The 25465-nt window shown below is 42.8% G+C and overlaps 1 protein-coding gene across 2 annotated transcripts; it reads left to right on the forward strand.

The window, feature by feature from the left end:
- CS (citrate synthase) lies at positions 1-25118 on the forward strand. 2 transcript variants are annotated; one of them, XM_027594090.2, is made up of 12 exons: positions 56-219; positions 12541-12626; positions 13040-13090; positions 14283-14390; positions 15333-15398; positions 15757-15888; positions 16144-16332; positions 21672-21871; positions 22325-22454; positions 22573-22674; positions 23013-23222; positions 23537-25118. In XM_027594090.2, exons 4-12 carry the CDS (start codon positions 14388-14390, stop codon positions 23705-23707), a joined length of 1203 nt encoding a protein of 400 aa, XP_027449891.1. In that variant the 5' UTR covers positions 56-219; positions 12541-12626; positions 13040-13090; positions 14283-14387; the 3' UTR covers positions 23708-25118. The 2 variants fall into 2 exon arrangements, with proteins under 2 accessions (XP_027449890.1, XP_027449891.1); XM_027594089.1 differs by lacking the exon at positions 12541-12626 and having other exon boundaries at positions 1-219.
- Positions 25119-25465: the final 347 nt, after the last annotated feature.

The raw sequence follows: 25465 nt of genomic DNA on the forward strand, positions 1-25465 counted from the left end.
TCACTGAGGACCCCGGGCTGGGCGCCGCCGCCGGTTTGTCTACCCAGTCCCTCAGCCACCTCCTTTCAACCTTGTCCACCCGTCGGCGCGGCCTTTGGTGCAGCGGCGGCGGCTCCCGTTCCTGCCGCAGCTTTCTCCCCTCCTTCCCTCCCCACCAGATCCCCGAGTTCGCCCGTCATGGCTTTACTCACTGCGGCCGCCCGGTTCTTCGGAGCCAAGGTGAGCAACTCTGGGAGGGAGCGCGCGGCCCCAGGGTGGGGCCGAGGCGACTGCAGGCCCTCCAGCGCCAGGGTCTCCCTCCCATACCCATACGCACCCCCGTGAGCCTTAAAGGGGCCCTGCGCTTGGCTGGCCGCCAGCTCTCTGTGGGACTCTCAGGACCATGTGCTACGCTGGCCTTCTGCCCCTGTGGGTGAAGAGAGCGCTGCCCGCCCCCGGCATGCGATCTTGGGCGGGTGGAGAGCTCGGACCCTACTGTCACCCGCATGTCTAGGGTGGAAGAACCCTGGAAGAAGGAGCTGCCAGTGGAGAACATAGGTGTTGTGTTCCATTGGAGTTACGGAAGAGGCCTGTTTGGAGGAGGGGGTGCGGGGGGTAGGAGAAGTGGCAGGGGTGAGTAGATGTGCTCACCGTCCCAGGGCCAGAGCCGGAGCGCTGGCTAATTTCGGCTTCTGCTTTGTAGGGAAGGCCTTGTTGGTTCCTAAATTGCCTTTTCCATTTCACCAACCCAATTTTTGAAGCTTTTAGTGACCGAGCTTTAGCAGTTCCTGCTGGTGGAGTGGGACTCAGGTCCTCTTTGTCCTTGGGACTCTTGCACTTACTCTTCATATAGGAGGAGCTTGGGTGGGGTGGAGCCCTCTGTAAAACCTTCTGCATGATTATCAAATATGATTGGAGAAAGAACCAGAAAGGTTGTTCTTCCAAACTGCAGGCCAGTTCTGCCAAAGTCACATGACCAACCCTAGTACTTGCTCACTTAGGTTTAGCTACTGCTCTTAAGTCTACCCAGGAGAGAGTCCTCTCATTCTTTGAGGCCCTAATTTACTTGAATTTTGTTGCCTTTGGATCATAGGAATCTTGTTGCAGTAATGGTGCTTTCAATTTAAAATTGCCAGGACATTTGTCTCTGGGTAACTTAGCTCTTTAAATAGAGAAACTGCTGTGTTGGGGGGGGGTCCCAGTCCTCTGATCCAGGCAGGGACAGTCCCACAAGTGACCTTGACTTCTGCAAAGAATTTATACTTTCTCTTCTGCAGATTAAAGCTGCTGGCACCTGAAGGAAAGGAAAATCTTAGGATGGTTTTGCTGTGTTATCTTGCATGGTTGGCAGATGAGGTGAAGCCTGTAGAATTTACACTCAGGTTCTTCCAGGTACCCAGCAGCAAGGTGGAGGCTGATCATTTGGGAGGCACTTGTCTTGACTGTTGTTTCTTCTGCTGCCAGGGAACAGGGTAAGGAAGCCTCTTGGGAAATGAAGCAAGTTCTAGATAGTGTTTTGGCAGAATAGGGGACAGGACACTATAATTAGCTCATTCCAGAGCTCCTAACCCGGACCAGATAAATAATCTAACCCTCAGTGAATTTGAAAAAGCTTTTAGAATTTACCCTTTGAATTTATTTTGTCTTTTAAGCCTCTGGGGAAGCCCAGAAAGCTTTTGGGATGACAGTGCCTCATAATTGTAGAATCATTGTTTTGTTTACTTTACTGTCAGGAATGAACCTGAGGATCCCAGAAACCTGTAACTTGGAAGTGATTTGAAGGCTTTTGACCCTTAAAACTAGCAAAGCCCAAGAAACGCGGGAGTGGAAATTTCCTGAGATCTAAGTAGAATGACCAGGATACCAGGAAGCCTGCTCAGTTTGTCCTCATTGCTAGCACCTGCCTAAATTTTCCAGATTAGCCTGCAGCTTAACTGGTACTCAGTTGTACTTTTGCTATTAAGGTAGGGTTTAAAAGGCAAAAATAGTTTTCTGATTTGGGAAAACTGACCCCTACCACTTTGATTCTCAAGGTCAGATGTAGTTTCACTTTTCTCAGAAGAGATTTTTTTTTTTAACCTTGCTAGGTGACACAAATGCCAGTCATTGTTGTATTGTTCCACCTTACCCACTTTCAGGTAATTTAATGAACACCTGAGTTGGAGAGAGTTGAATTCGGAGCCTCCAGATTATTTGACTTCTTGTTTACCCTGATGAACTTAACACTAAGCAGTGGCCTTAGTATCAGTTGTGGGTGCCTTAGCTTTGTGATGTATTATCTTTTCACTTGTGATCTGGGTCTGGGTTCGGGTTGGAAGTTAGGGTATGGCCACCGATTCACTTCTTGACTATTAACACCAAGTGTGACTTAACAAATCCTAGTTACTTCTTGTACCATTGAGAGTTGCTCTTCCAAGCTAGGATGTTCAATGACTTTGAGAAAATCAAGCCAAAAGTGTTTTTTTTTATGTTATTTCTAGACCTTTCAGGACATTTAAATGAATACCCATAATTCCTTTACAGTAGACCTACACCACTGAACATCTTTATAAATCCTAGTCTGAAATTGGGTTCAACAAAACTAAGTCAGTTTTTTCGGTGCAATATTACTTAGGCTTACAGCCCAGAACTTTTATTTTTATTTTTTTAAACATTTTTTTAAGTTTATTTATTCAGGTAATCTCTACACCCAACATAGGGCTTGAACCCACGACTCCAAGAGTCACATGCTCTTCCAGCTGAGCCAGCCAGGCACCCTTTATAGCCTAGAACTTTTAGAGGCAAGTGCCCAAATCTATGTGCCTTCACTTTATCAGCCTACCCAAAGTGATGTCAGTTCCTCATTGCTTACTAGGTGGGCTAAAGATGAAAAATGGAAAGCAAAGCCTCCTCATGTGCTAATAGTGGGATGACTGCATTTGTCCTTCCTAGTGGCCTTTAAATTGGTAACAGATGAATGCATGGGTGTGAGGAAGCAGTGAGGTGAGCAGTGCTAAAGTGGATCATTAGAAGGGAAGGCTGGTATTCCTTTCTTAGAATCTAAGTGGGCGGGGGCACCTGGGTGGCTCAGTCAGTTAAGCGTCTGCCTTCGGCTCAGGTCATGATCCCAGGGTCCTGGGATCGAGCCCCGCATTGGGCTCCCTGCTCAGCAGGAAGCCTGCTTCACCCTCTCCCACTCTCCCTGCTTGTGTTTCCTCTCTCGCTGTTTCTCTCTCTCTCAAATAAATAAATAAAATCTTAAAAAAAAAAAAAAAACCAAGTGGGCAGAAGGCAGGAAGACAGATGTGGTGGATCTCTCTAAAGCTACACCGTAATCCTTTCTGCCCTGTTTCAATGCTTTAGGTGATAAGAGTTGAGTAGGGCATGAAATTTCAAACAGTAGTGAAGCAAAGCTAGCAATAGGTCTTTCTGAGTATTTGACTTTCAGTTTTTCCCTCAACTGCCCAAATTCCTTTTTTTTTTAAGATTTTATTTATTTGTCAGAGAGAGAGCACAAGCAGGGGGAAGCGGCAGGCAGAGGAAGAGGGGGAAGCAGACTCCCCGCTGAGCAGGGAGCCCGATGTGGGACTCGATCCCGGGACTCCAGGATCATGACCCGAGCCGAAGGTAGACGCTTAACCTACTGAGCCACCCAGGCGTCCCACCTTTTTTTTTTTAAAGATTTTGTTTTTAGGAAATCTCTGCACCCAACATGGGGCTTGAACTCATGACCCCAAGATCAAGAGTCGCATGCCCTCGACTGAGCCAGTGCTCCTGAACTGCCCAGATTCTTTAGGTCCTTGTCTTTCTTTCTCTTTCTTTCTTTTTCTTTCTGTCTTTCTTTCTCTTTCTTTCTTTCTTTCTTTCTTTCTTTCTTTCTTTCTTTCTTTCTTTCTTTCTTTTTAAGATTTTATTTATTTGAGAGAGAGAGCTTGAGAGAGCAGGGTGAGGGGCAGAGGGAGAAGCAGACTCCCCGCTGAGCAAAGAGCCCAATGTGGGGCCCAATCAGGGACTCCAGGATCATGACTGGAGCTGAAGGCAGGCGCCCAACCAACTGAGCCACCCAGGTGCCCCTAGGTCCCTGTATTTCTTTCTTTCTTTCTTTAAGATTTTATTTATTTATTTGAGAGACAGAGAGAGAGAACACATGAGGGGGGGAGGGTCAGAGGGAGAAGCCGACTCCCTGCTGAGCAGGGAGCCTGTTGGGGGACCCCATCCTGGGACTCCAGGATCATGATCTGAGCCAAAGGCGGTCGCTTAACCAACTGAGCCACCCAGGCACCCTGTATTTCTTTTAACACGTTATTTTGAAAAGTTCTTGGGGTGCCTGGGTGGCTCAGTTGTTTAAGCATCTGACTCTTGATTTTGGCTCAGGTCATGATCTCAGAATTGTGAGATTAAGTCCCGAGTTGGGCTCAGTGCTGGGCATGGAGCCTGGTTGAGATTCTCTCCCTCTCTCTCTCCTTCTGCCCATCCACCCCTAAAAAAAAGAAATGAAAAATAATAAATAGGGGCACCTGGGTGGCTCAGTTGGTTGAGAGTCTCCCTTGGGCTCAGGTCATGATCCTGGGATCCCAGAATTGAGCCCTGCGTTGGGCTCCCTGCTCAGCGGGGAGTCTGCTTCTCCCTCTGCCCTTCATCCTGCTCATGCTCTCTCTCTCTCTCTGTCCCTCTCTCAAATACATTGAAAAATCTAAAAAATATATATTTAAAAATGAAAAATAATAAATAATAAAAAATGTAAGTTCACAGTGGGCATCATCATGTGGGTTGCTTGTTCACATTGCACATTCATGAATCCTGTCTTCAGATTCTGATTCAGCAAAGGTGGGATGGGATCTGGAAACTTGTTTTGTTTTTTGTTTTTTAAAGATTTTATTTATTTGACAGAGAGAGACACAACAAGAGAGGGAACACAAGCAGGGGGAGTGGGAGAGGGAGAAGCAGGCTTCCCATGGAGCAGGGAGCCCGATGCGCGGGGCTCGATCCCAGGACCCTGGGATCCTGACCTGAGCCGAAGGCAGACGCTTAACGACTGAGCCACCCAGGTGCCCCTGGAAACTTGTTTTGTTTTTTTTAAGATTTATTTATTTATTTGAAACAGAAAGATGGAGAGAGCAAGCACAAGCAGGGGGAATGGCAGGCAGGGGAGAAGCAAGCTCCCCTCTGAGCAAGGAGTCCAACATGGGACACCATCCCAGGACCCCAGGACCATGACCTGAGCCGAAGGCAGACACTTAACCAACTGAGCCACCCAGGCACCCCAGGAAACTTGTTTTTCTTTTTTTTTTCCAAGTACTTCTGTTGACTGATGATGCCTGGTGGTCCCTTTCTGTTGGGCCAGTAAAGCTACATGTAGGTCTTTTTATTCACAACTTTATTGAATGTATATATGAAATTTTTGAGTATTTGGGTTTTGTTTTTTTTTTTTAGTGATTATTTTAAAAATGGACTTCAAGTGACTGTTCTAAGCAATAGTTCATTTAGGCTATTTTCTCTAGGTTTGTCTTCCTAGGCCTTTTTTTCAAATGCCTTTAGAAAAGTTTCTTGGGGGGGTGCCTGGGTGGCTCAGTTGTTAAGCATCTGCCTTTGGCTCAGGTCAAGATCTCAGGGTCCTGGGATCGAGCCCCGCATCGGGCTCCCTGCTCCTCGGGAAGCCTGCTTCTCCCTCTTCCACTCCCCCTGCTTGTGTTCCCTCTCTCTCTGTCAAATAAATAAATAAAATCTTAAAAAAAAAAAAAAAAAAAGTTTCTTGGGACACCTGGATGGCTCAGTCAGTTCATGTCCGACTCGGGTCATGATCCCAGAGTCCTGGGATCGAGTCCCGCATCAGGCTCCTTGCTCATCGAAGAGCCCTGCTTCTCTCTCTGCCTGCCACTCCCCCTGCTTGTGCGCTCTCTTTCTCATAAATACTAAAAAAAAAAAAAAAGTTTTTTGTAAATTTCTGGACCAAAGTGTTAGGCACTAAAACTTGTAAGTACTCCTAGTGGAAGTGAGAGCAGTTTCTAGTTCCCCAAAACTAGTAGGACAGCAGATCCTTTATACTTTATTCACTAGTGTACACGTAATGTGTATAGAGTAAGTAGGTATTCAGAAAATACTTGTTAAAGAACTGTAAGGATTTCTATTGAAAGGAAAATTAGGACTCTTGATTCTTTTCTGAGGTCTTTGGTGGTCTTCCTTGGAGTGAATCTTTAGGGAAGAAAAGACTGTTAGAAAATGACAATTAGGTAGAATTATTAAGGAAACTCCTATGAGTATGGAGGGCGTCAAAATAGGAAATCTGAAGATTACTGTGCTCAGGCTATTAAGTGGCCTGACCACGTGGTGCAGGCCGGCTTCCAATACCACCATTGTGAAACACCGATGTTAAAAGGCTTTTAGTTCTCTGACCTGGTTTTGGGGAGAGAGAAGTCTTTGTCTTATGCGTGTTCTTTTCCCCTTAATGCAAGTTGTTCCTTCTGCATTGGAAGCCTTTGCAACACAAGATTTTTCCTACCAGTTATTAGTGCATTATGTTTGCTTCATCAACTAAGCCAGTTCTGCTGGCTTGGCAAGCTCTGATCTTTTTTTGATGAAGGACAAGGCCTCTTAAAATCAGGAGCATCTCTCTCAGGCTTTTAATATTCGAGCTCTTGGATATGTTGCAGGACATGTTCTAAATGTGCCTGGGATGGAAGATCAAAGAAAATTTGGCTTTTCCCCTTTGGAGTATAGGTCCTAGGTGTGGATCAATGATGATAATAGGCTAAGAGAAGTAAGAAGGAAAGAACCACTTTTTTAAGTGCTTATTCACATAGGATTCTTTTGTTCGTAGAATTTTAGGGAAGAGGGAGTAGTTTCAGATGATTTTTGGTGATTCGGCCAATACCCTATTCCAAAAAGTATTATAGGCAAGGCAAATCTTTGGCATGGCAGAATTTCCTGCATGTACTATTAGTCCTTTTCCTCTCTCGGCCCTTTAAGGTAATGGTTCTTTTAATTATATTTTTCTCTTCTAGCACATTTGAGAACTACAGTGCACTTTCATCAATAATAGCAAACTCACTAGGAGAGTTCTTGCAAGGGATGGCAGCGTTTGAGGTTTGAAAGAGCCTCTTAGTGATTGTAATACCCCCACCCCCACCCTGCAGAGAATCCCAAGCTGTCAGAAACGTTGAGCCAGGCCTTTGTCTTTGGAAGCAGCTCTCCATCTCTCCCCTTGAAGGAGCTGACCTGTTGAATGAGGTAACTCCCTGATTCACCTGACAGCTACTGTTCCAGTAGGGTGACTCTACACGTGGCATGCTACCAGAAGGCAAAAGCTTACTTGCCACACCTCGGGAGTTAGGGGGAGGAGCTGGTGGGTGAAATGATCTCAGGGTCATCTCAGGGATGACTCAGAGGTTTGTAATCTGCCTGTCCCATCAGTGAGTGTGTAGTCTGAACGTACTGTACAAAGCTATTCAGCAGGTTTCTTTGGCAGCTAGGAGGTAGGTGAACTGAGCTGTATAGCCTTATGTATGATAGTCCTCCAGTATCTCCTTCTAGTCCCATGTTCTGCTGGGTAGTCAAATTTGTTTCCTCTGCTTGAGACGCCTCCCCTCTTGATTGGGAGGCCCTAAAAACGGAAATCAGGGCTTTATTTCCTGTTCTACCAGTAGAGGGAATTATCCGTTCACCCGTTCCTCAGGCTTGACTGCCTCTTTCCTGGAATCCAACTCCAGGAGAGAGCAGTGACACTTGACATGGTAGGTAATAGGCCAACACTTTCTAAGAAACACATTTATTGAACTCACTTACGTAGAAGGCACTGTTCTAGATGCTTTCATGCAGATATTTTGTGCAGTCTACTTGTCTATACCCCAAAGTTGGCTTTATTATTATCTATTTAGAGATATGAAACCTGAGACTTAGAAGTTATTTCATATAGCCAAGGTAACAGAGCAAGATAGTGGCAGAATCTGGACTTAAGACTTGATTCTTAATAATTGTACATCCCAGGGTCTACATTCTATCCTTCTGTTCCCTTGCTTAACACTTTAGACCATGTATGTGTCTCAAACTTTATTCTTCAAACAAGCTAGTGAGCTTGTTAAACTGCAGATTTGAATGCAGTAGGTCTGAGGTGTGGCCCAGGATTCTGCATTTCTGACAAGCTCCAAATAATGCGAATGCTGCTGGCTAGGCAGTTATATTTTAAATAGCAAGGCTTTTGAATACCTTTACATATGTCCTTATTAGAGTTACCAGACTTGGAACTAAGTAGCTTGAGTGTTATCCTAAACATGGAGAAGGAAAGGGAAACAATACAGTTGACCCTTGAGCAACATAGTTTGAACTGTACTGGTCCACTTATATGTGAGTTTTTTATGTTACTGTACTGCAAATATATTTTCTTTTCCTTAGGATTTTCTTAGTAACATTTTCTCTAGCTTTTTTGTAAGAATACAGTATGTAATATATATGACATACAAGGATAGGAATGAATAGACTTAATGTTATCAGTAAAGCTTCTGGTCAACAATAGGTTATTAGTAGTTAAGTTTTGGGAGAGCCAAGAGTTATATCCAGATTTTTGACTGCATTGGGGGAGGGGGATCCTGCATCCCTAATTCCTGTATTGTTCAAGAGTTCAGCTGTAGTTAGTTGTTTTGCTTTGGATGTCTGTTATTTACTGATGGAGCTGGGGCTAGAACCCAGATTTCCTTTCCAAATTCCAAGTTATGTGCTCTGTCTTCTACATCATTAGGTAAAATTGTTCTAACTTGAATTTTTCCTATTCTACCCTTTCGAGTGGTTATATCAATGAATTGCTGCCTTTAAAATCCTTCTGATGGGGCACCTGGGTGGCTCAGTGGTTAAGTGTCTGCCTTCGGCTCAGGTCATGATCCCAGGGTTCTGGGATCGAGCCCCGCATTGGGCTCCCATCTCTGCGGGAAGCCTGCTTCTCCCTCTCCCACTCCCCCCGCTTGTGTTCCCTCTCTCTCTGTCTGTCTCTGTCAAAAAGAAAAAAAATCTTAAATAAATAAATAAATAAATAAAATCCTTCTGATTTCTTCAGTCATCTTTTAAGCTTCAGGGTTAGCCAAAAATATGACTAATCCTGATGCTGAAGGGTATGAGAAAATGGCTATACTGTTTAATTTTATATATTTATTATATAGCAAATGCAAAGTATTTGCTTTAGGCCAGACGTCATTTTAAGTGCTTTGAAAGTGTTGACTTAATTAATCCTCCCAGCAATCCTTTGAAATAGGTACTATTGTTCCCATTTTCAAGGCATAGAAACATTAAATGACTTGGCTGGAATCACACAGGTGATAAGTGGCAAACAAGAGCAGTAGAAACAGAATATACTAGCTTTATCATATAGCTACTTAGCTATGCTGTCCACAAACTAGTGTTGCTTTGCAAATTGGAGATCTGGCTAAGAAGTGTTGCTGATGGAGATCAGGGACAGTTGAGATCAGCCCTCTAAGTTACTCCTGAGGCTCCTCTCATGAAATGGCAAAGATGCTCAGTACAAAGTTAATGAAGACTTCGCTGACGTCGGAAGTGGGGTGATAGTTTAGTTCTAAGTTTCTCTTCCTATGCATGCTCTTAAAGTAGTAGTCATGTAAATAGATCTGAGAAATGATTATAACAAAGCAGCAGTTATGACCCATCTGATTCCTCTAAGTGATGTCTCAGTCTCACATCCCTATTAGCTGTTCAGTCATCCTTTTCATTCTGATTTCTCCTCTTTTTGGTTGTGTTTTGTCTTATTTTGAAGTAAAAGAAGAGGGCAGCTCGTTAATTCTAGCAGTTCCCTCTCACAATGAGGAAAGAAGCTATTTGTTTTGTTTTGTTTTATGGTCATATTTGTGGAAGAAAGGCCTCCAACCTGAGGGAATTCCATTTTCATCTTTTTTTTTTTTTAAGATTTTATTTGAGAGAGAGAGAGCCTGAGCAGGGGGGAGGGGCAGAGGGAGAGGGACAAGCTGACTCCCCGCTGAGCGCAGAGTCCAATGTGGGGCTCAATCCCAGGACCCTGAGATCATGACCTGAGCTGAAGTCAGACACTTAATGCCCGAGCCACCCAGGCGCCCCTCCATTTTCATCTTCATTAAGATCTGGACACTCACTCTTTGTTGAGCTTGGATAGATTTTTTTTTTTCCTGTAAGATTTAACCTTAAACTACAGCCAGCCATTGTAGAAACTTTTTTTTTTTTTTAAAGATTTTATCTTTGGGGCGCCTGGGTGGCTCAGTGGTTAAGCGTCTACCTTCAGCTCAGGTCATGATCCCAGGGTCCTGGGATTGAGCCCTGCATCAGGCTCTGCGCTCAGCCGGGAGTCTGCTTGTCCCTCTCCCACTCCCCTTGTGTTCCCTCTCTCCCTGTGTCTCTCTGTGTCAAATAAATAAATAAAATCTTTAAAAAAAAAGATTTTATTTTTAAGTAATCTCTACACCCAACGTGGGGCTTGAACTTACAACCCCAAGATCAAGCGTTGCATGCTCTTCTGACTAAGCCAGCAGGGTCCCCCTGCCATTATAGAAACTTAAAGATGATTTAAAAGTGGAAAAATGATCATTATGAAGAGATTTTAACATCTTTTTGACATCTTTCTTCTCTCAGATGATATGCTCCCCTATAGCCTTTTTAGAAACCAAACTGCCACAACAACCAACCACCCACAATTAAAAGGTCTGCTGCGGGGCTGATGTAGTCTCTGGGAGGTGGCCTTTCTGTAACGGGATTGGTGGGATCATGGAGCATGGAATAGAGCTTATTCTCTTGTTTTCTCTTGTTCACTTTTTGGTGACTAGTAAGAAAAGGTAAAATTATTTCTTAGGTGCTAGGTCAAGTTCCCATTTGCCTCATGTAGGGTGAAGAGACTAAAGGCCTGTTTGTGCTACCTACTTTTGCCCAAATGTTCCTCATTGAGCCAGAAGAGACTCTTTAGAAAGTTAGTGAAAGGAGTTAAAGACAGTCCTGGTTAACAAGCAGAGGCAGTACCCCTTTGCTTTAAGGACATAGTAGCTTACCTTGTACTATCTGAATTTAGCTTTGAATTGATTTTTTTTTTAAGGTTTTATTTATTTGACAGAGAGAGACACAGCGAGAGAGAGAGGGAACACAAGCAGGGGGAGTGGGAGAGGGAGAAGCAGGCCCCCTGCCAAGCAGGGAGCCCGATGCGGGGCTCCATCCCAGGACCCTGGGATCATGACCGGAGCCGAAGGCAGACGCTTAATGACTGAGCCATCCAGGCGCCCCTGAATTGATTTTTTTTTAAATTTTTTTAATCTTTTTAGTTTTTAAAGATTTTATTTATTTTATTTATTTTTTTAAAGATTTTATTTATTTGACAGAGACACAGCAAGAGAGTGAACACAAGCAGGGAGAGTGGGAGAGGGAGAAGCAGGCTCCCTGCTCTGCAGGGAGCCCAATGTGGGGCTCGATCCCAGGACACTGGGATCATGACCTGAGCCAAAGGCAGACGCTTAACAACTGAGCCACCCAGGAGCCCCCAGATTTTATTTATTTTAGAGAGAGTGTGTGTGCGTGCACATGGGAGATGGGAGGGGACAGAGGGAGAGACAGAATCTCAAGCAGTCTCCACACTTAATTTTGGATCAGGTCATGATTTCAGGGTCATGGGATCAAGCCCCAGTTGACTCTGTGCTTGGCGCAGAACCTCAAGATTCTCTCTCCCTCTCCCATTGCCCCTCCCCCTTCTATAAAAAACAACAACAAAAAAACCTTTTCTGAAGTATCTCTTCCCTTTTCAGTTCTCCCTGATGCCCCACCAGAAGGAGTACGAAATTTTAAAAAATCTCCAGCCTTACTGAACTGTCACCTTAGGCATGTAGTGTTTTGGAATTTATACAGTACTGCTTCAAAGGATTTTCAGTGCAATCAGACAGCAATGCAGTAGTTACAAGAAAAGGTGTATCTGGCCTTTTGGCAAAAAGAGGAAAGGTTTGGTCTTGCTCCTGGATTAGTTTGTGTGTATATGTAATCTTTTTAGTTTGCAGAGTGCTTTCACATCATTGTGATTTATCACAAGGCAACCTGTGAGATATGCGGTGGGTATTTAACACCAGTTTTATAGGTGAGAAAAATGAGGCTTACTTTGACTATCTCATTTTATCTTCAAAATAATCTTGTGCAGAAAAGTTAAACTTGTTCAAAAGTCAAAAAGTTCAAAGGCAGTGTTGAACTTTCTGTTGCAACTCAGCAGTCTTTTCATAGAAAGTAGCTTTTCTCTCTAAACATAGAAAACATAGAAAACATAGGCTAATTACACTATTCATCTTTGTAGTGAAGAATAGCCTTGAATCTCAAACTTGTCTTTATAGTTCTGAAGTATATCTTTAAAAATTCCTTTAGTACAGTTGTGTTGGTGATAAACTCAGCTTTTGTTTATCTGAAATGTCTTTATTTCACCCCCTTTGTGAAGACTTTTTCCTCACCTGGTTATACAACTTTAGCTTAATAATTATTTTCTCTCAGCCCTTGAAAGGTAATTTTCCAGTTTTCTAGTTTCCCAATGCTGTTGTTGAGTAGTCTCTCAGTTGTTACATTGTAGGTATTCTGTCTTCTCTGTGCTTTTTCCAGGAACCTTTGAAGTAGTGTGGTGAAAGGCTGCCTCTGCCTGTGGGCTCTCCTAGACGGGAGAGGTTGAAGTGCTGCCAAAAGACTAGGTGCTGGAGAGATCTTACCAGCAGGGTTAAGTAGTTGATCGGTTTCCTCACTTGCTTTTCCAAGGGCCACTCAGAACTATTACAGCTAGATGGGGATGGTCTGGGTACTCTAACAACTGCCTTTCTGACCTTTTCTGTGCCTAACAAAGCCCAGCCCTGAAACCCAGATGATGGGATAGAGCCTCTCCTCAGGGAATGCTATTAAAGCTCTTGGATGCAAGACACAGAGTTAAATCTGCTATTGCCTCCAGACTGGGAATGCCTTCAAAGCTGTTCAGGGCCTTCGACAGCTTTTTTATGTCAGACTGTCTTTGGAGGCTAAGGTGGAGACAAAGAGGATGAGTCACTGTAACTCCTTGTTAATATATAGAAGGGAAGAGTAACTGTTGAATAAGGTTTTGTTTTCTTTGCAGAATGCATCTTGTCTAGTTCTTGCTGCTCGGCATGCCAGTGCTTCCCCTACGGTAAGGTTTGGAAAAGAGGGCTGAGAATCACTGAGGCAGTTTGATCCTGGGATTGTAGGGTGGGGAGCAGTGGTTGGTTACCACTAGCTAGCCTCTCATCATTATCCTAAGTAACTCCGAGAGGTGTCCATTGTATCAATATTAAAATAGTATTACTATTCTTTTAAGAAATAATTCAATAATGTAGTGAGATGGGAATATCAAATATTTTTTTTAAAGATTTTATTTATTTATTTGACAGAGAAAGACACAGCGAGAGAGGGAACACAAGCAGGGGGAGTGGGAGAGGGAGAAGCAGGCTTCCCGCCGAGCAGGGAGCCCGATGCGGGGCTCGATCCCAGGACCCTGGGATCATGACCTGAGCTGAAGGCAGACGCTTAACGACTGAGCCACCCAGGCACCCCGAGAGTATCAAATATTTTTGCCTAATTTTTAAAGTTGTGGTAAAATATGCATAACATAAAATTTTCCATCTTAACGTGTATAGTTTGGTGACAGTAAATACATTCACATTATACAACTATCACCACTATCCATCTCCAACTTTTTTATCTTCCCAAATTGAAACTTTGTACCTATTAATAATAATAATAATATTAATAAATAATCCATTCCCCTCCCTCTCTGCCTAATTCTTTTACCCTCATCTGTGCAGAGTAGTTGACCAATTTCTCTGGCAGATAGAGAAAGCCAAATTTTATTTATTATTATTATTTTTTAAGATTTTATTTATTTATTTGGCAGAAAGAGGGAACACAAGCAGGGGAGAGGGAGAAGCAGGCTTCCTGCCAAGCAGGGAGCCCGATGTGGGGTTCAATCCCAGGACCCTGGGATCATGACTTGAGCTGAAGGTAGACGCTTAATGACTGAGCCACTCAGGTGCCCCAAGAAAGCCAAATTTTAAAAAGCAGTCTTAACGTGCCTGGGTGGCTCAGATGGTTGGGCGTCTGCCTTCGGCTCGGGTCGTGATCCCGGAGTCCTGGGATCGAGTCCCGCATCGGGCTCCCTGCTCCTTGGGAGCCTGCTTCTCCCTCTGCCTCTCTCTCTCTCTCTCTCTCTCTCTCTCTGTCTCTCATGAATAAATAAGTAAAGTCTTTAAAAAAAAAAAAAGGCAGTCTTAACATACCTACTTTGTAGGAAAAATCTAATCGACATTTTGACCATCACTTAACCTCTCTACTTCTCTTTTTAGAATTTGAAAGACATATTGGCCGACCTGATACCTAAGGAGCAGGCCAGAATAAAGACCTTCAGGCAGCAACATGGCAAGACAGTAGTGGGCCAGATCACTGTGGACATGGTAAAGATTGTGGGGTTTGGGCTGGAAAAAGTAGCTCTGTAATGTGCTTCCACAAAAATACCATTCTCTTCACCGACTCTTCAGAAGCATCCTGTCCCATACATGGAAACGTTGGCACTTATGTTCATTAAAAATTAGACTGTTCTTTCTTGTAAATTTAATAGTTGAGCCTAACCTATTTTACCTATAGGAGGGATGAATGAAGTTTCTATTCTTCTTCCCAACCCCTCAGCTTTTGGGGCCAGGACTGTTAGAATTAATGCTGTGCTGATCATCCATTTACACCACAGCTCTAGCAGGCTGACTAGAACAGTTTTAGGATGGCTTCTTCTCCAGCCTGAAGAGTCTGAGCAGCTCAAATGATAATTCCACAGCAGTGTTTAGCTTTTGATCTCTATTTCCTTTCCCTGTTGTAGAGCCCATTCTTTTTTTTTTTCCTCTTTTTTGATTTTTACTTACTTATTTGACGGAGAACACAAGCAGAGGAGTGGCATGCAGAGGGAGAGGGAGAAACAGGCTCCCTGCTGAGCAGAGAGCCCAAAATAGGGCTCGATCCCAGGACTCTGGGATCATGACCTGAGCCAGAGGCAAATGGTTAACCGTCTGAGCCACCCAGGCGCCCCTGTAGATCCCATTCTGTTGACTTTGGTTGGTGTGAATGAGGGGGTAAGAGTGGGTAGAAGAAAAAATAAAATACAAGAAGAAAAGCAAGCAAACAGAGGCAGACACATTAAATAAAGACAGCGATTTTCAACTTAAAATTTTCATTTCCAATGTTATCAGTCTTCCTTGCAAAGTTTTAAGTTAACTCCTCAGAAATCTTTCTACAAATGAAGTCTTGCAAGTCAAAGAATACATTTCCTCTCTCAGATCCCATGAAACACTAACAAGCTCTAGCTTGAATTATTCTGACTACTGGTTACATCCTGTCTTTTTCTTTAGATGTACGGTGGCATGAGAGGCATGAAGGGATTAGTATATGAAACATCAGTTCTTGATCCTGATGAGGTAAGAGACCCTCATGTCAACATTAATAATCACGGAGTTTACTGACTGTTGTGCACACCATGGATTAGACTGGTGAGGGTAAGGAAAACAAAGCATCTGCCTTCATGTTTTGGAAGATGGAAAATAGGTACATATGGAATAACTGAAGAACAAGTCTACCTTTTCAATATATCAACGAGTAAAACTAAAAGTACCAAACAGAATTAAGTTATGTGAAGATTTAAGCTTTAAAAAAACTTTTTTTTAAGCTTTAGAAATTCTAATTTGTTGAAAGGTCTGATAAGAATGAGACTAGTCAATTTTGTGACATCCAGGCTGATAAATTTAAGATTTGCACCTCTTATTCTTCTCCCTCAAGGGTATCCGTTTCCGAGGCTACAGTATCCCTGAATGCCAGAAACTGCTGCCCAAGGCTAAGGGGGGTGAAGAACCCCTGCCAGAGGGCTTATTTTGGTTGCTGATAACTGGACAAATCCCAACAGAGGAACAGGTAAAGCAGAAGGTTATTAGCCCTTCTCATTCTTCCCCTTCTTTGCCTTTCTCTAATCTCAGATACTTAATCCTGATCTGGCTCTGGGTGGTAGTTTATAGGGATGTGTAGTGAGGGCAAGGAATCAGAGCAGAGTTCTGCTGTATAAGTGGCCTGGGTTGAATTCTCTTGGATTTTCTTTACTCAGATGTCACTGTCTTTACTTCTTTTCGTTTCCCTTGCCTAGTGTTGTGAGCAATGTCTCCCTCTCCACAGGTGTCTTGGCTCTCAAAAGAGTGGGCAAAGAGAGCAGCTCTACCTTCCCATGTGGTCACCATGCTGGACAACTTTCCCACCAATCTACACCCCATGTCTCAGCTCAGTGCAGCCATTACAGCCCTCAACAGTGAGAGTAACTTTGCCCGAGCATATGCGGAGGGTATCAACCGAACCAAGTACTGGGAGGTAGGAAATTTTGATGGCAATGATTGATGTGTGATGAGGATACAGCAGACTTGCATGTGAAGGAAGAAAAAGGAATGTAGAATCTTTAGGAGAACTACTTCTCTGAGTTACGCCAAAAGCTCATTAAACACATTTTATTTTAGGCTTGCTTTCTTTCAGTCCTTGGGATTACATAGATAAATGGAACATGCTTTCTATCACCAAGGTTATTGGTTTAGTTAGGGTGATATACATGTAAAAAATTACAATTCAGTATCTTGCTGTAATAGAGGTATTACACAGGGCTTTTGGGACATTGGAAATTATGTGGCTTAACTGCAAGGTCCCTGAGGAAGATTTTGCAGGGTAGTCTCACCCTAACCCCAAAAAGTCCCTTCTTGTTCTTCAAATAAGGAGAACCTTGAGATGTTAGGTGAATGGCAGCTAAGGCAGTTCTAGAGTTCTAGAGTCCTAGGAGAACTAATGCCAATCAGCCAAATGGGGTTAGTATCCTGGAAGTAGGATCCACACACAAATGAGCTTTATTTTCTGAAAATGAAATGTGACCCTTGAACTGGTTGGAGTATGTGAAGACTGTTGTGCCTTGTCCCAGTGCATAGTACATAATTCCTTCCATCCTCTTTCCAGTGCCCCACATGGGACTCACAAACACTGGGTAGAGGACAAGTTACCTGGCTGGGTTTACAGCAAGACATCTCATTTTCTTTTCTTGTTTGGAGTCAGATAATATGGGAACAGAATGGTTCCTTTTTGCAAAGCAGGTATACTAGATGATTTGACCAGGAGAAAGCCTCCAAAGAGTTCACTTGATGCACGGCACAGAAGAGCACACGTGGCCCACTGGTCTGATGCAATCCTCTTGGGGTTTTGGCAAACCCTGCTTCATTTGTTTGGTCAATATTTACTCAATGCCAACTGTGTATAAAGAATTGTGTTTGCTGTTGGGGGAAGAGGGAGAGTGAGTTTGAAATTATTCTGGTTGGCATTGAGAAGGAAGGTATAGGAATGATGGAAAATATACACATTCACAAGCACTTAAAGCATATATAAAGCCATACATCAGCAGGTTCAGAAGTTTGTATAATCTGAATGTATTGCTTTCCATTTTCTTTTTTTAAATGCTATTCAAGCAATTGTTACTTGTATGGGTCACCATAATAGAAAAGTTTAAATTGAGATCAGCAGTTCTCCTATTTTAAAACCTGTCTTTTAGAAATTGACCGCTCAGATGTGCCTGTTACTGCTTACAATGCTGTTGTCTTGACTGTCAGGAGAGGGGGAGAAAACAGCTTCTTCATGCTTTACAGTAGATGCCCATAAGATATTTCCCGGGCATCCAAACATGCTTCATTGCTTCATACTGTCCTTCATTGAATTGTTAAAATGAATCTTGTTTTAACATATAGTCATTGATTGTTCTGCCATTATTTCTTCGTGAGATGTCATGTGAGTGCAGTTGTCTTGAGGTGAATGTGTTATATTCCAGGACTTTGCCGATCTTTTGGCGAGTGTTTATAAGCAGTACTGATGTTATTTGTCAGCCTTAGGATGTGTGTCTAAGTTCACACTGCACAAATATTAGCACCAGTAAGTGCTTTAGTAGAGCTTCATGCTCTTTTGCTGTTATATCTTGTTTCTTTCTCAAAAGTCAGACACTATTTCTATTAGTTCTCTGCCTTGGTTAATTTAACCATAGGCTACTTAAGTAGAAATGCATGACATCATTAGGCTGCTTATTTCTGTTTAAAAATTTATGTTGAGGGGGTACCTGGGTGGCTCAGTACTTAAGCGTCTGCCTTCGGCTCAGGTCATGATCCCGGGGTCCTGGGATCAATCCCCGCATCGGGCTCCCTGCTTGGTGGGAGGCCTGCTTCTCCCTCTCCCACTCCCCCTGCTTGTGTTCCTGCTCTTGCTCTCTCTATGTCAAATAAATAAATAAAATCTTTAAAAAAAAATTTATGTTGAGGAGTTTATGTATGACCTGAGTTTTTACTTAGAGCATCAATTCATACTTTTTTTTTTTTTCACATATACCTCAAGAGGATGATCTTCTGCATGCAACATTTCTTCCATAACAGAGATTAATAGTATAATCTATTGAGTTGAAAAAGTTAGGGCTCCTGCTGAATGACCTCACTTCACTCATGACCAGGAGATTGCTGTGATGCAACCAGCTGTTTAACTGTGAAATAGCCTTAAGATGTTGAATTCAGTAAAATTTGCTAAGTAGCTGACAGATCAGGTTTTTGCTGATAATGCCACTTTTGTAAAGCCTATGAATGGTATGCATAGATTTTGAAGTTTTTATAATAAAATCATCATCCAAACACCTGAAAACTCTTGAAAACATGCCAGATATTATGCTTAAATGCTTTATAATCATCTGATTTAATCCTCAGAACAACTCTGTGAGGTAGATGTTATTTGTTATTCTCATTTTACTGAATGGGAAAACTGAAGATTAGAGAAGTTAAGTAGCTTGCCCAAGGTCATGCAGCTAAAAATTGATAGAGACCAGATTCAAACTTGAGTTTCCTTTACTCCGGGGCCTCTTCACAATTAATATTAGCTTTCTTCTTTTCTGTGTCTCCTTAATTATGATTGAAAGCTAACTACCTGGCCCAGGATTTTACTAGCCGTAGAGATGGTGGCTCACGTTAATGATTATAGTCAGTTTTGTAACCTTTATTCAAGATAGTTGTGATGTTGGCATGTCTTAATTGTCTTTTTATTCCCAAGGCTTTATCAGTGAAGAATGTGTTGGTACAAATAGCTAATAGCACCTCAGTCTTAGCTTATTAAAGAAGAAATAACAGGAGTTCTCTATCAGTTTTTGTTTTGTTTTGTTCTCTTCTTGACTCTACAGCACTGACCATGACAAAAGGCAGGGTAAGGATCCCACATGGTCATACCTGGTCTGATGCGTGTTGGTTTATAAACTTCATTCTCAGTAGTGGAAATTGACACAATCTCCTTTATGTGTTTTCTTTTTGATGTGGCCATTCATACTTTCCAAATAGTTTTGCAAGTTAGTATATATTCCATAGATAACAATTTGTCTAGCCCAGGATCCCGTTCGTCCTGGCATTATTCTAATCAACCCAGGTCTCTTAGAACTGCATATACTTGATGCAGGCTTCTGGAAGTAACCTACTTCATTGGGGGATATAAAGGAGGCATAGTTAATAGTATGATTGTCATGTAAGTAATCTCCTGAGAATTTGCAGGTGTTAGGCTATTTCTTCCTTCAAGTAGCTTTTTAATTTTGGCAGTATTCTTATTGAATCCAGCAGCATTGACAAAATTCACTGACTAAATGATACTTTTTAAAGTTACTGTAAAAAAGAAAGCAAAACCAAAACCCTGTCTGGTCCCTAAGGAACTTAAAATCCCTTTGAGAAGATAAGAGTTGAGCAAGCTATTAATATCACAGGCAACTAGATTATATGTTTCTCTCTTTTTTAAAAAGATTTTAAGTAATCGCTACACCCAATGTGGGGCTTGAACTTAAAACAGTGCTATTTATCAGGTAGTCTTTTTTGCTTTAAGTTTAAATTCCAGTTAGTTAACATACAGTGTAATTAATATTAGTTTCAGCTTATAATATAGTGGTTCAATACTTCCATATATCACCGGGTGCTCTTTTGGATAGTCTTTCTTTAAAAAAAAAAAAACTGAACCTGAATCTACTCAAGCCTTTATTTATTTATTTGTTCGTTAAAGATTTTATTTATTTATTTCACAGAGAGAGAGACAGCAAGAGAGGGAACACAAGCAAGGGGAATGGGAGAGGGAGAAGCAGGCTTCCCACTGAGCAGGGAGCCTGATGTGGGGCTCGATCCCAGGACCCTGGGATCATGACCTGAGCTGAAGGCAGACGCTTAACGACTGAGCCACCCAGGCGCCCCTCTACTCAAGCCTTTAGATCTCTCAGTTTATAGAAAATGCAGTAGACAGAGGAAAGCATTAAATGATATCACAGGTATATAACCCACAAAATCTAAACTGGGAAATTCTCCAGAATGAATGATCCAATTTTCCACGAATAAATTGCAAAGTTAAAAGAGAACAAGAGGGAGCTTAACATTGATTGAAAGAGACTTCAGAGACTATGAGATGATTGCAGTGTGGGTTATTTTCAGTCCTGAATCAAACAAATGAGGTGGAGGGCTTTATAATCAGGGAAATTTGAATACTGAGTAGATACTTAATGATATTGAAGATTTGATTTTTTTCCTGTGGGATAATGGTTTTGTGATTTTTATTTATCAATAGACTTTATCTTTTAGAGATATATGCTTAAATATTTATATATGGGGGAAAAATGTCTGGAATTCACTTCAATAATTTGGGAAGAGAAAATAAGGGTGTGATGAAACAAGAATGTCCATGAGTTAATTGTTTAAGCTACATGATGCTTATTAGCTGAGTGGGTAACTTTGGGCAAGTTACTTGACCTGGCCAAGCCCCAGTTTCTTCATTTATAAAATGAGGGATATATTACCTTACAGAACTCTTGTGAGAAAAGAAAAAAAAAATGCAAATAACATATCACAGTGCCTGTTATATAATAAATGCTTAAAAAATGGAAGCCTTTGTTATTAACTAACAGTTGAATGCCACTGTTTGACCCTTGGCATATATGGTGAATTTTCTTTGAAAGATGGAACATAGAATTGTTAAAACCTAGTGTCTTAGCATATTCATTGAGTCATGTACTGGGAAAGATCATGATTAAACATAAAAGGCTTCAAAATCTGACTTTGGGGGCACCTGGGTGGCTTAGTCAGTTAAGCATCTGACTCTTGATTTTGGCTCAGGTGTCATGATCTCAGGGTCTCGTGAGATCGACCCCTGTATGGGATTCCATGCTCAGTGGGGAGTCTGCTTGAGATTCTCTCCCCCAATAAATAAATAATTTTTTTTTAAGATTTTATTCATTTATTTGACAGAGAGAGCACAAGCAGGGGGAGCAGCAGAGGGAGAGGGGGAAGCAAGCTCTGTGCTGAGCAGGGAGCCCGATGTAGGGCTTAACCCCAGGACTCTGGGATCATGACCTGAGTTGAAGGCACTTAACCGACTGAGCCACCCAGGTGCCCCAGAAATAATGTTTTAATATACACAAGATACATGAGATATGTGTGAATCACTTAGTGCAGAGCCTGGGTCATAAAATTATTTAGTTCAATAGTTATTGTTGTTAGCCTCCTTATATAACCACTGAGCATAAAACCATCAACCAAATAGCCCAATCCATGGAGGACAAACAGCATCCTTGCCTAATTCTTTTTTGTTGATAAATCCTTTTCTTTTTTTCTCCATTTTCCTCCTCTCATCAGTTGATTTACGAAGATTGTATGGATCTGATCGCAAAGCTACCTTGTGTTGCAGCAAAGATATACCGGAATCTCTACCGGGAGGGCAGCAGTATTGGGGCCATTGACTCTAAGCTGGACTGGTCCCACAATTTTACCAACATGTTAGGCTATACCGATGCTCAGTTCACTGAGCTCATGCGCTTATACCTCACCATCCACAGGTAAGCTAGACCCAGCAACCATAGCCACCAGATTCCTGGATTGGTAGAAAATTTTAAGAAAAGCTCCTTAACATTTTCATCTTCCGGGAACAGGTGGTAGGCAATAGGAGATGGAAACATGGCATAAGGGATCACACAAGGCAAGAAAGGAGTCTAGTAAAGGAAGTCCAAAGGTGTAGGGAAATTACCATAACCACACTAAGAACGAAGTAATGCTTCTAAGAAGCTAAGGAGAGGTACTAGGTGCCTCACCTAGTAGGTGATCTTTCAGCTTTCCAGGAGCTCCCTCTTCTGGCCATTGCTATTAAAGCTGGAGTGAGAGTCGGGGAGCTTGGCACACAGGCATCATCAACCAGTGACCTCTCCAGCCCTGTGGATTAGTGAACAAAGACTGGTAATGAGATTGGGACATCTCTTACCAGAGCTTTTCTCCCTTCTTATTTCCCCCCACAGTGACCATGAGGGAGGCAATGTAAGTGCCCATACCAGCCACCTGGTGGGCAGTGCCCTTTCAGACCCCTACCTGTCCTTTGCAGCAGCCATGAATGGGCTAGCAGGGCCCCTGCATGGTTTGGCAAATCAGGTAAGACTCTTCTTTTCCTGCTCCATGTTTTTCTTACTCCCTTGTTTTTCTTCTGATCTTGGCATTCTCTCTTGGCATATGTGTTGATACTGTCTTATTCCCCAAACCGTACCCATAGGAAGTACTTGTTTGGTTGACACAACTACAGAAAGAAGTTGGCAAAGATGTGTCAGATGAGAAGTTACGAGACTACATTTGGAACACACTGAACTCAGGACGGGTAAGCAGAAATGTTTAGCAGGTAGGAAGGAAGCCAAGACCCAGGGTTGTGCAATTTGGTAGAATTGAGAATAGAATGAAAGAGGCCCCCTAAGGGGGCACCTGGGTGGCTCAGTCGTCAAGCGTCTGCCTTTGGCTCAGGTCATGATCCCAGGGTCCTGGGATCAAGCCCCGTGTCAGGCTCCCTGCTCAGCGGGGAGCCCGCTTCTCCCTCTCACTCCCCCTGCTTGTGTTCCCTTTCTCACTGTGTCTCTTTTCTGTCAAATAAATAAATAAAATCTTAAAAAAAAAAAAAGAACTTGAGAATACAGCTGGCTTTTTTACCCTCACTCTTTGCAGGTTGTCCCAGGCTATGGCCATGCAGTACTAAGGAAGACTGATCCACGATATACCTGTCAGCGAGAGTTTGCTCTGAAACACCTGCCTCATGACTCCATGTTTAAGCTGGTTGCTCAGCTGTACAAGATTGTGCCCAATGTCCTATTAGAGCAGGGCAAGGCCAAGAATCCTTGGCCCAATGTAGATGCTCACAGTGGAGTGCTGCTCCAGGTGAGTCTTCCCTTCCCTGCTTTCCCTTTAATTTGTGCCAAACCCTAATGTTCTCTGCCATGCAGAAAATCAACTTCCTAGTCAGAGCAAGGACTCATGCCTCCTTCCTTACCCTTTTGATAAAGTTGCCTATGGTGGAGGGCAGGTGCAGGCAGGAGGAAAGGGGTGTCCTCTTTTCAGAATCCCAGTTACTGTACTTTTCCTAGTGTCATTTCCATTTAAGGCTGACTCGGTTAAGGTTTCTGTCATCCTGGACTTGGGCATGCCATTACCTTGGGGCCTTTACCAAAACTTTTTTCTCTTTTATCTTACAGTACTACGGCATGACAGAGATGAATTACTACACAGTCCTGTTTGGGGTGTCACGGGCACTGGGTGTGCTGGCACAGCTCATCTGGAGCCGAGCCCTAGGTTTCCCACTAGAGAGGCCCAAGTCCATGAGCACGGATGGTCTGATGAAGTTTGTGGACTCTAAGTCAGGGTAAAACTGAAGACTGGGGGAAACGAACTACCAGAAAGCGAGGGAGCTTTAAAAAAATGTATAATTTTGTTTTGTTTCAGGGGGCTTTTTAAGACTTAAGATTAAATTGTATCTGAGGCACTGATAATAAGTTTGAGGTTAAAATATAAATTAAGACTTAAAAGATAAAAAGTAACCCCTTCTTCCCCAACCAGTTCCTTTCTCCTGCCTGGTGAGTTGCCCATCAACTGTAGGGTGACCAGGACTAGTGCATGTGGTATGGGTTAGGTTTGGGCCCCCCACCATCTCTAGAGTGAGAATCTGGCTTTCCTTTGCCTTGGTCAAAGCTGTTGCAGAGAATCTGCAGTCACTTCAGAACTTTTGGTTCTTCTCTCCAGCCCTCCATAGGCCAGCAAATCAGGACTCTGGCCTCTTCTGTTTCCATAGGAATCATGTTGGATTGTCAGCTGTATCAAGCCCCATTGTTCTCTCCCATGCACATGGACACTTCCTAGCAAAGACCTATGTGGTTAGTTGGAAATCTTTGGCATTTTTTTTTGTAATGCTACCAGGTGACCATAAAGGCCATGGCATTTGTTGTGACTGGCAACCCAGTATTTGATTTATTTTTTTAATTATCCCATGAAAATTAAGATCTGGAGTGTTCTAATTCCCCACTACTTTAATACTCCCCTCCTTGCAGATTTTCTATACCTGCTGCACCTCAGGCTGAGGGTGCTCTGGACCTCCCCTTCTTGGTCCTTACTAGAGACCTCTTTCAGCAGGTTGTATATGCCACTGTCTAAGCTGTGGTCCCTCCCAGTCATTTGGCTTTATCAGTGCTTAACATGAACTGAGTTTTCACTTCTGAGGAACACAAGCCACTACCCTCTTGACTCCCCCCACCCCTTATTTTAATATGCTATGGGCCAGTGAATAAGGACTTGGGAATGACCAGCATGGTATCTTCATAGTCTGGTTCCAGGGATATAGGTACTTCTTTCTGAGCAGGGAAATTATTTAAGATTGGTTGTGGTTTCCTTTGAATATCAGGTCCTGGGGCTGAGAACATTAAAAATAGTAGGCTTCCCTCCTCTTTCCCTGCTACCAGGAAATATCCCTTTATTTATCAAGGTCCTTATCCAGCCCCTTCCCCAAGAGCTCACAGTACAGTGTTTGTTTTTTAGAAGCCCCATTTGCACAGGTTTTCAGTGACTCAGAATGCTCTACTGCCTTTTCTTTAAGAAAGGATTGAAATACACTCCTTCTGTGCCCCCTTCCTCCCTTGCAACTCCTGCCTGTGTTTGTGTGGATCCCTAATCCCTAGAACCACGCCGAGATGGACACATTGTAAACCCCTGGGTAACTGTCAAGTCATGATCCAGATTTCAGGTTGTTCTGTATAAAATGCAAAATAAATGTTTTTATTAACAACGCTTGAGCCTGCTATTATATAAGGCCTGGGAGGATCTCTATTATAAAGCAAGGAATCTGGCTAGCAAGACCCTGGACTAAGTGGGTTCTAAATTATCCTGTACATCCCTTTATCTTTAGGTGGGTTTGACATTCATTTACCCTAGTAAGGTAAATGGTCCCTGTGAAATTTCCAAAGGAGAGTTCTGATTTTGCTCAGGGTTAGAAGTCCTTGACCTTTAGCCCCCCATCCTTTCTAATTTTGTTGTAGGATAGAACGCTCAAGGACCATAGCTGAGACCTCACAACTGCTTATGTGACTAATCCGAGGAAACTGGTGCATGCAGCCCACTGGGTGAAAAGAACAAAC

Source organism: Zalophus californianus, chromosome 9 (genome assembly GCF_009762305.2).
Source record: "Zalophus californianus isolate mZalCal1 chromosome 9, mZalCal1.pri.v2, whole genome shotgun sequence".
Classification (NCBI taxonomy): Eukaryota; Metazoa; Chordata; class Mammalia; order Carnivora; family Otariidae; genus Zalophus; species Zalophus californianus.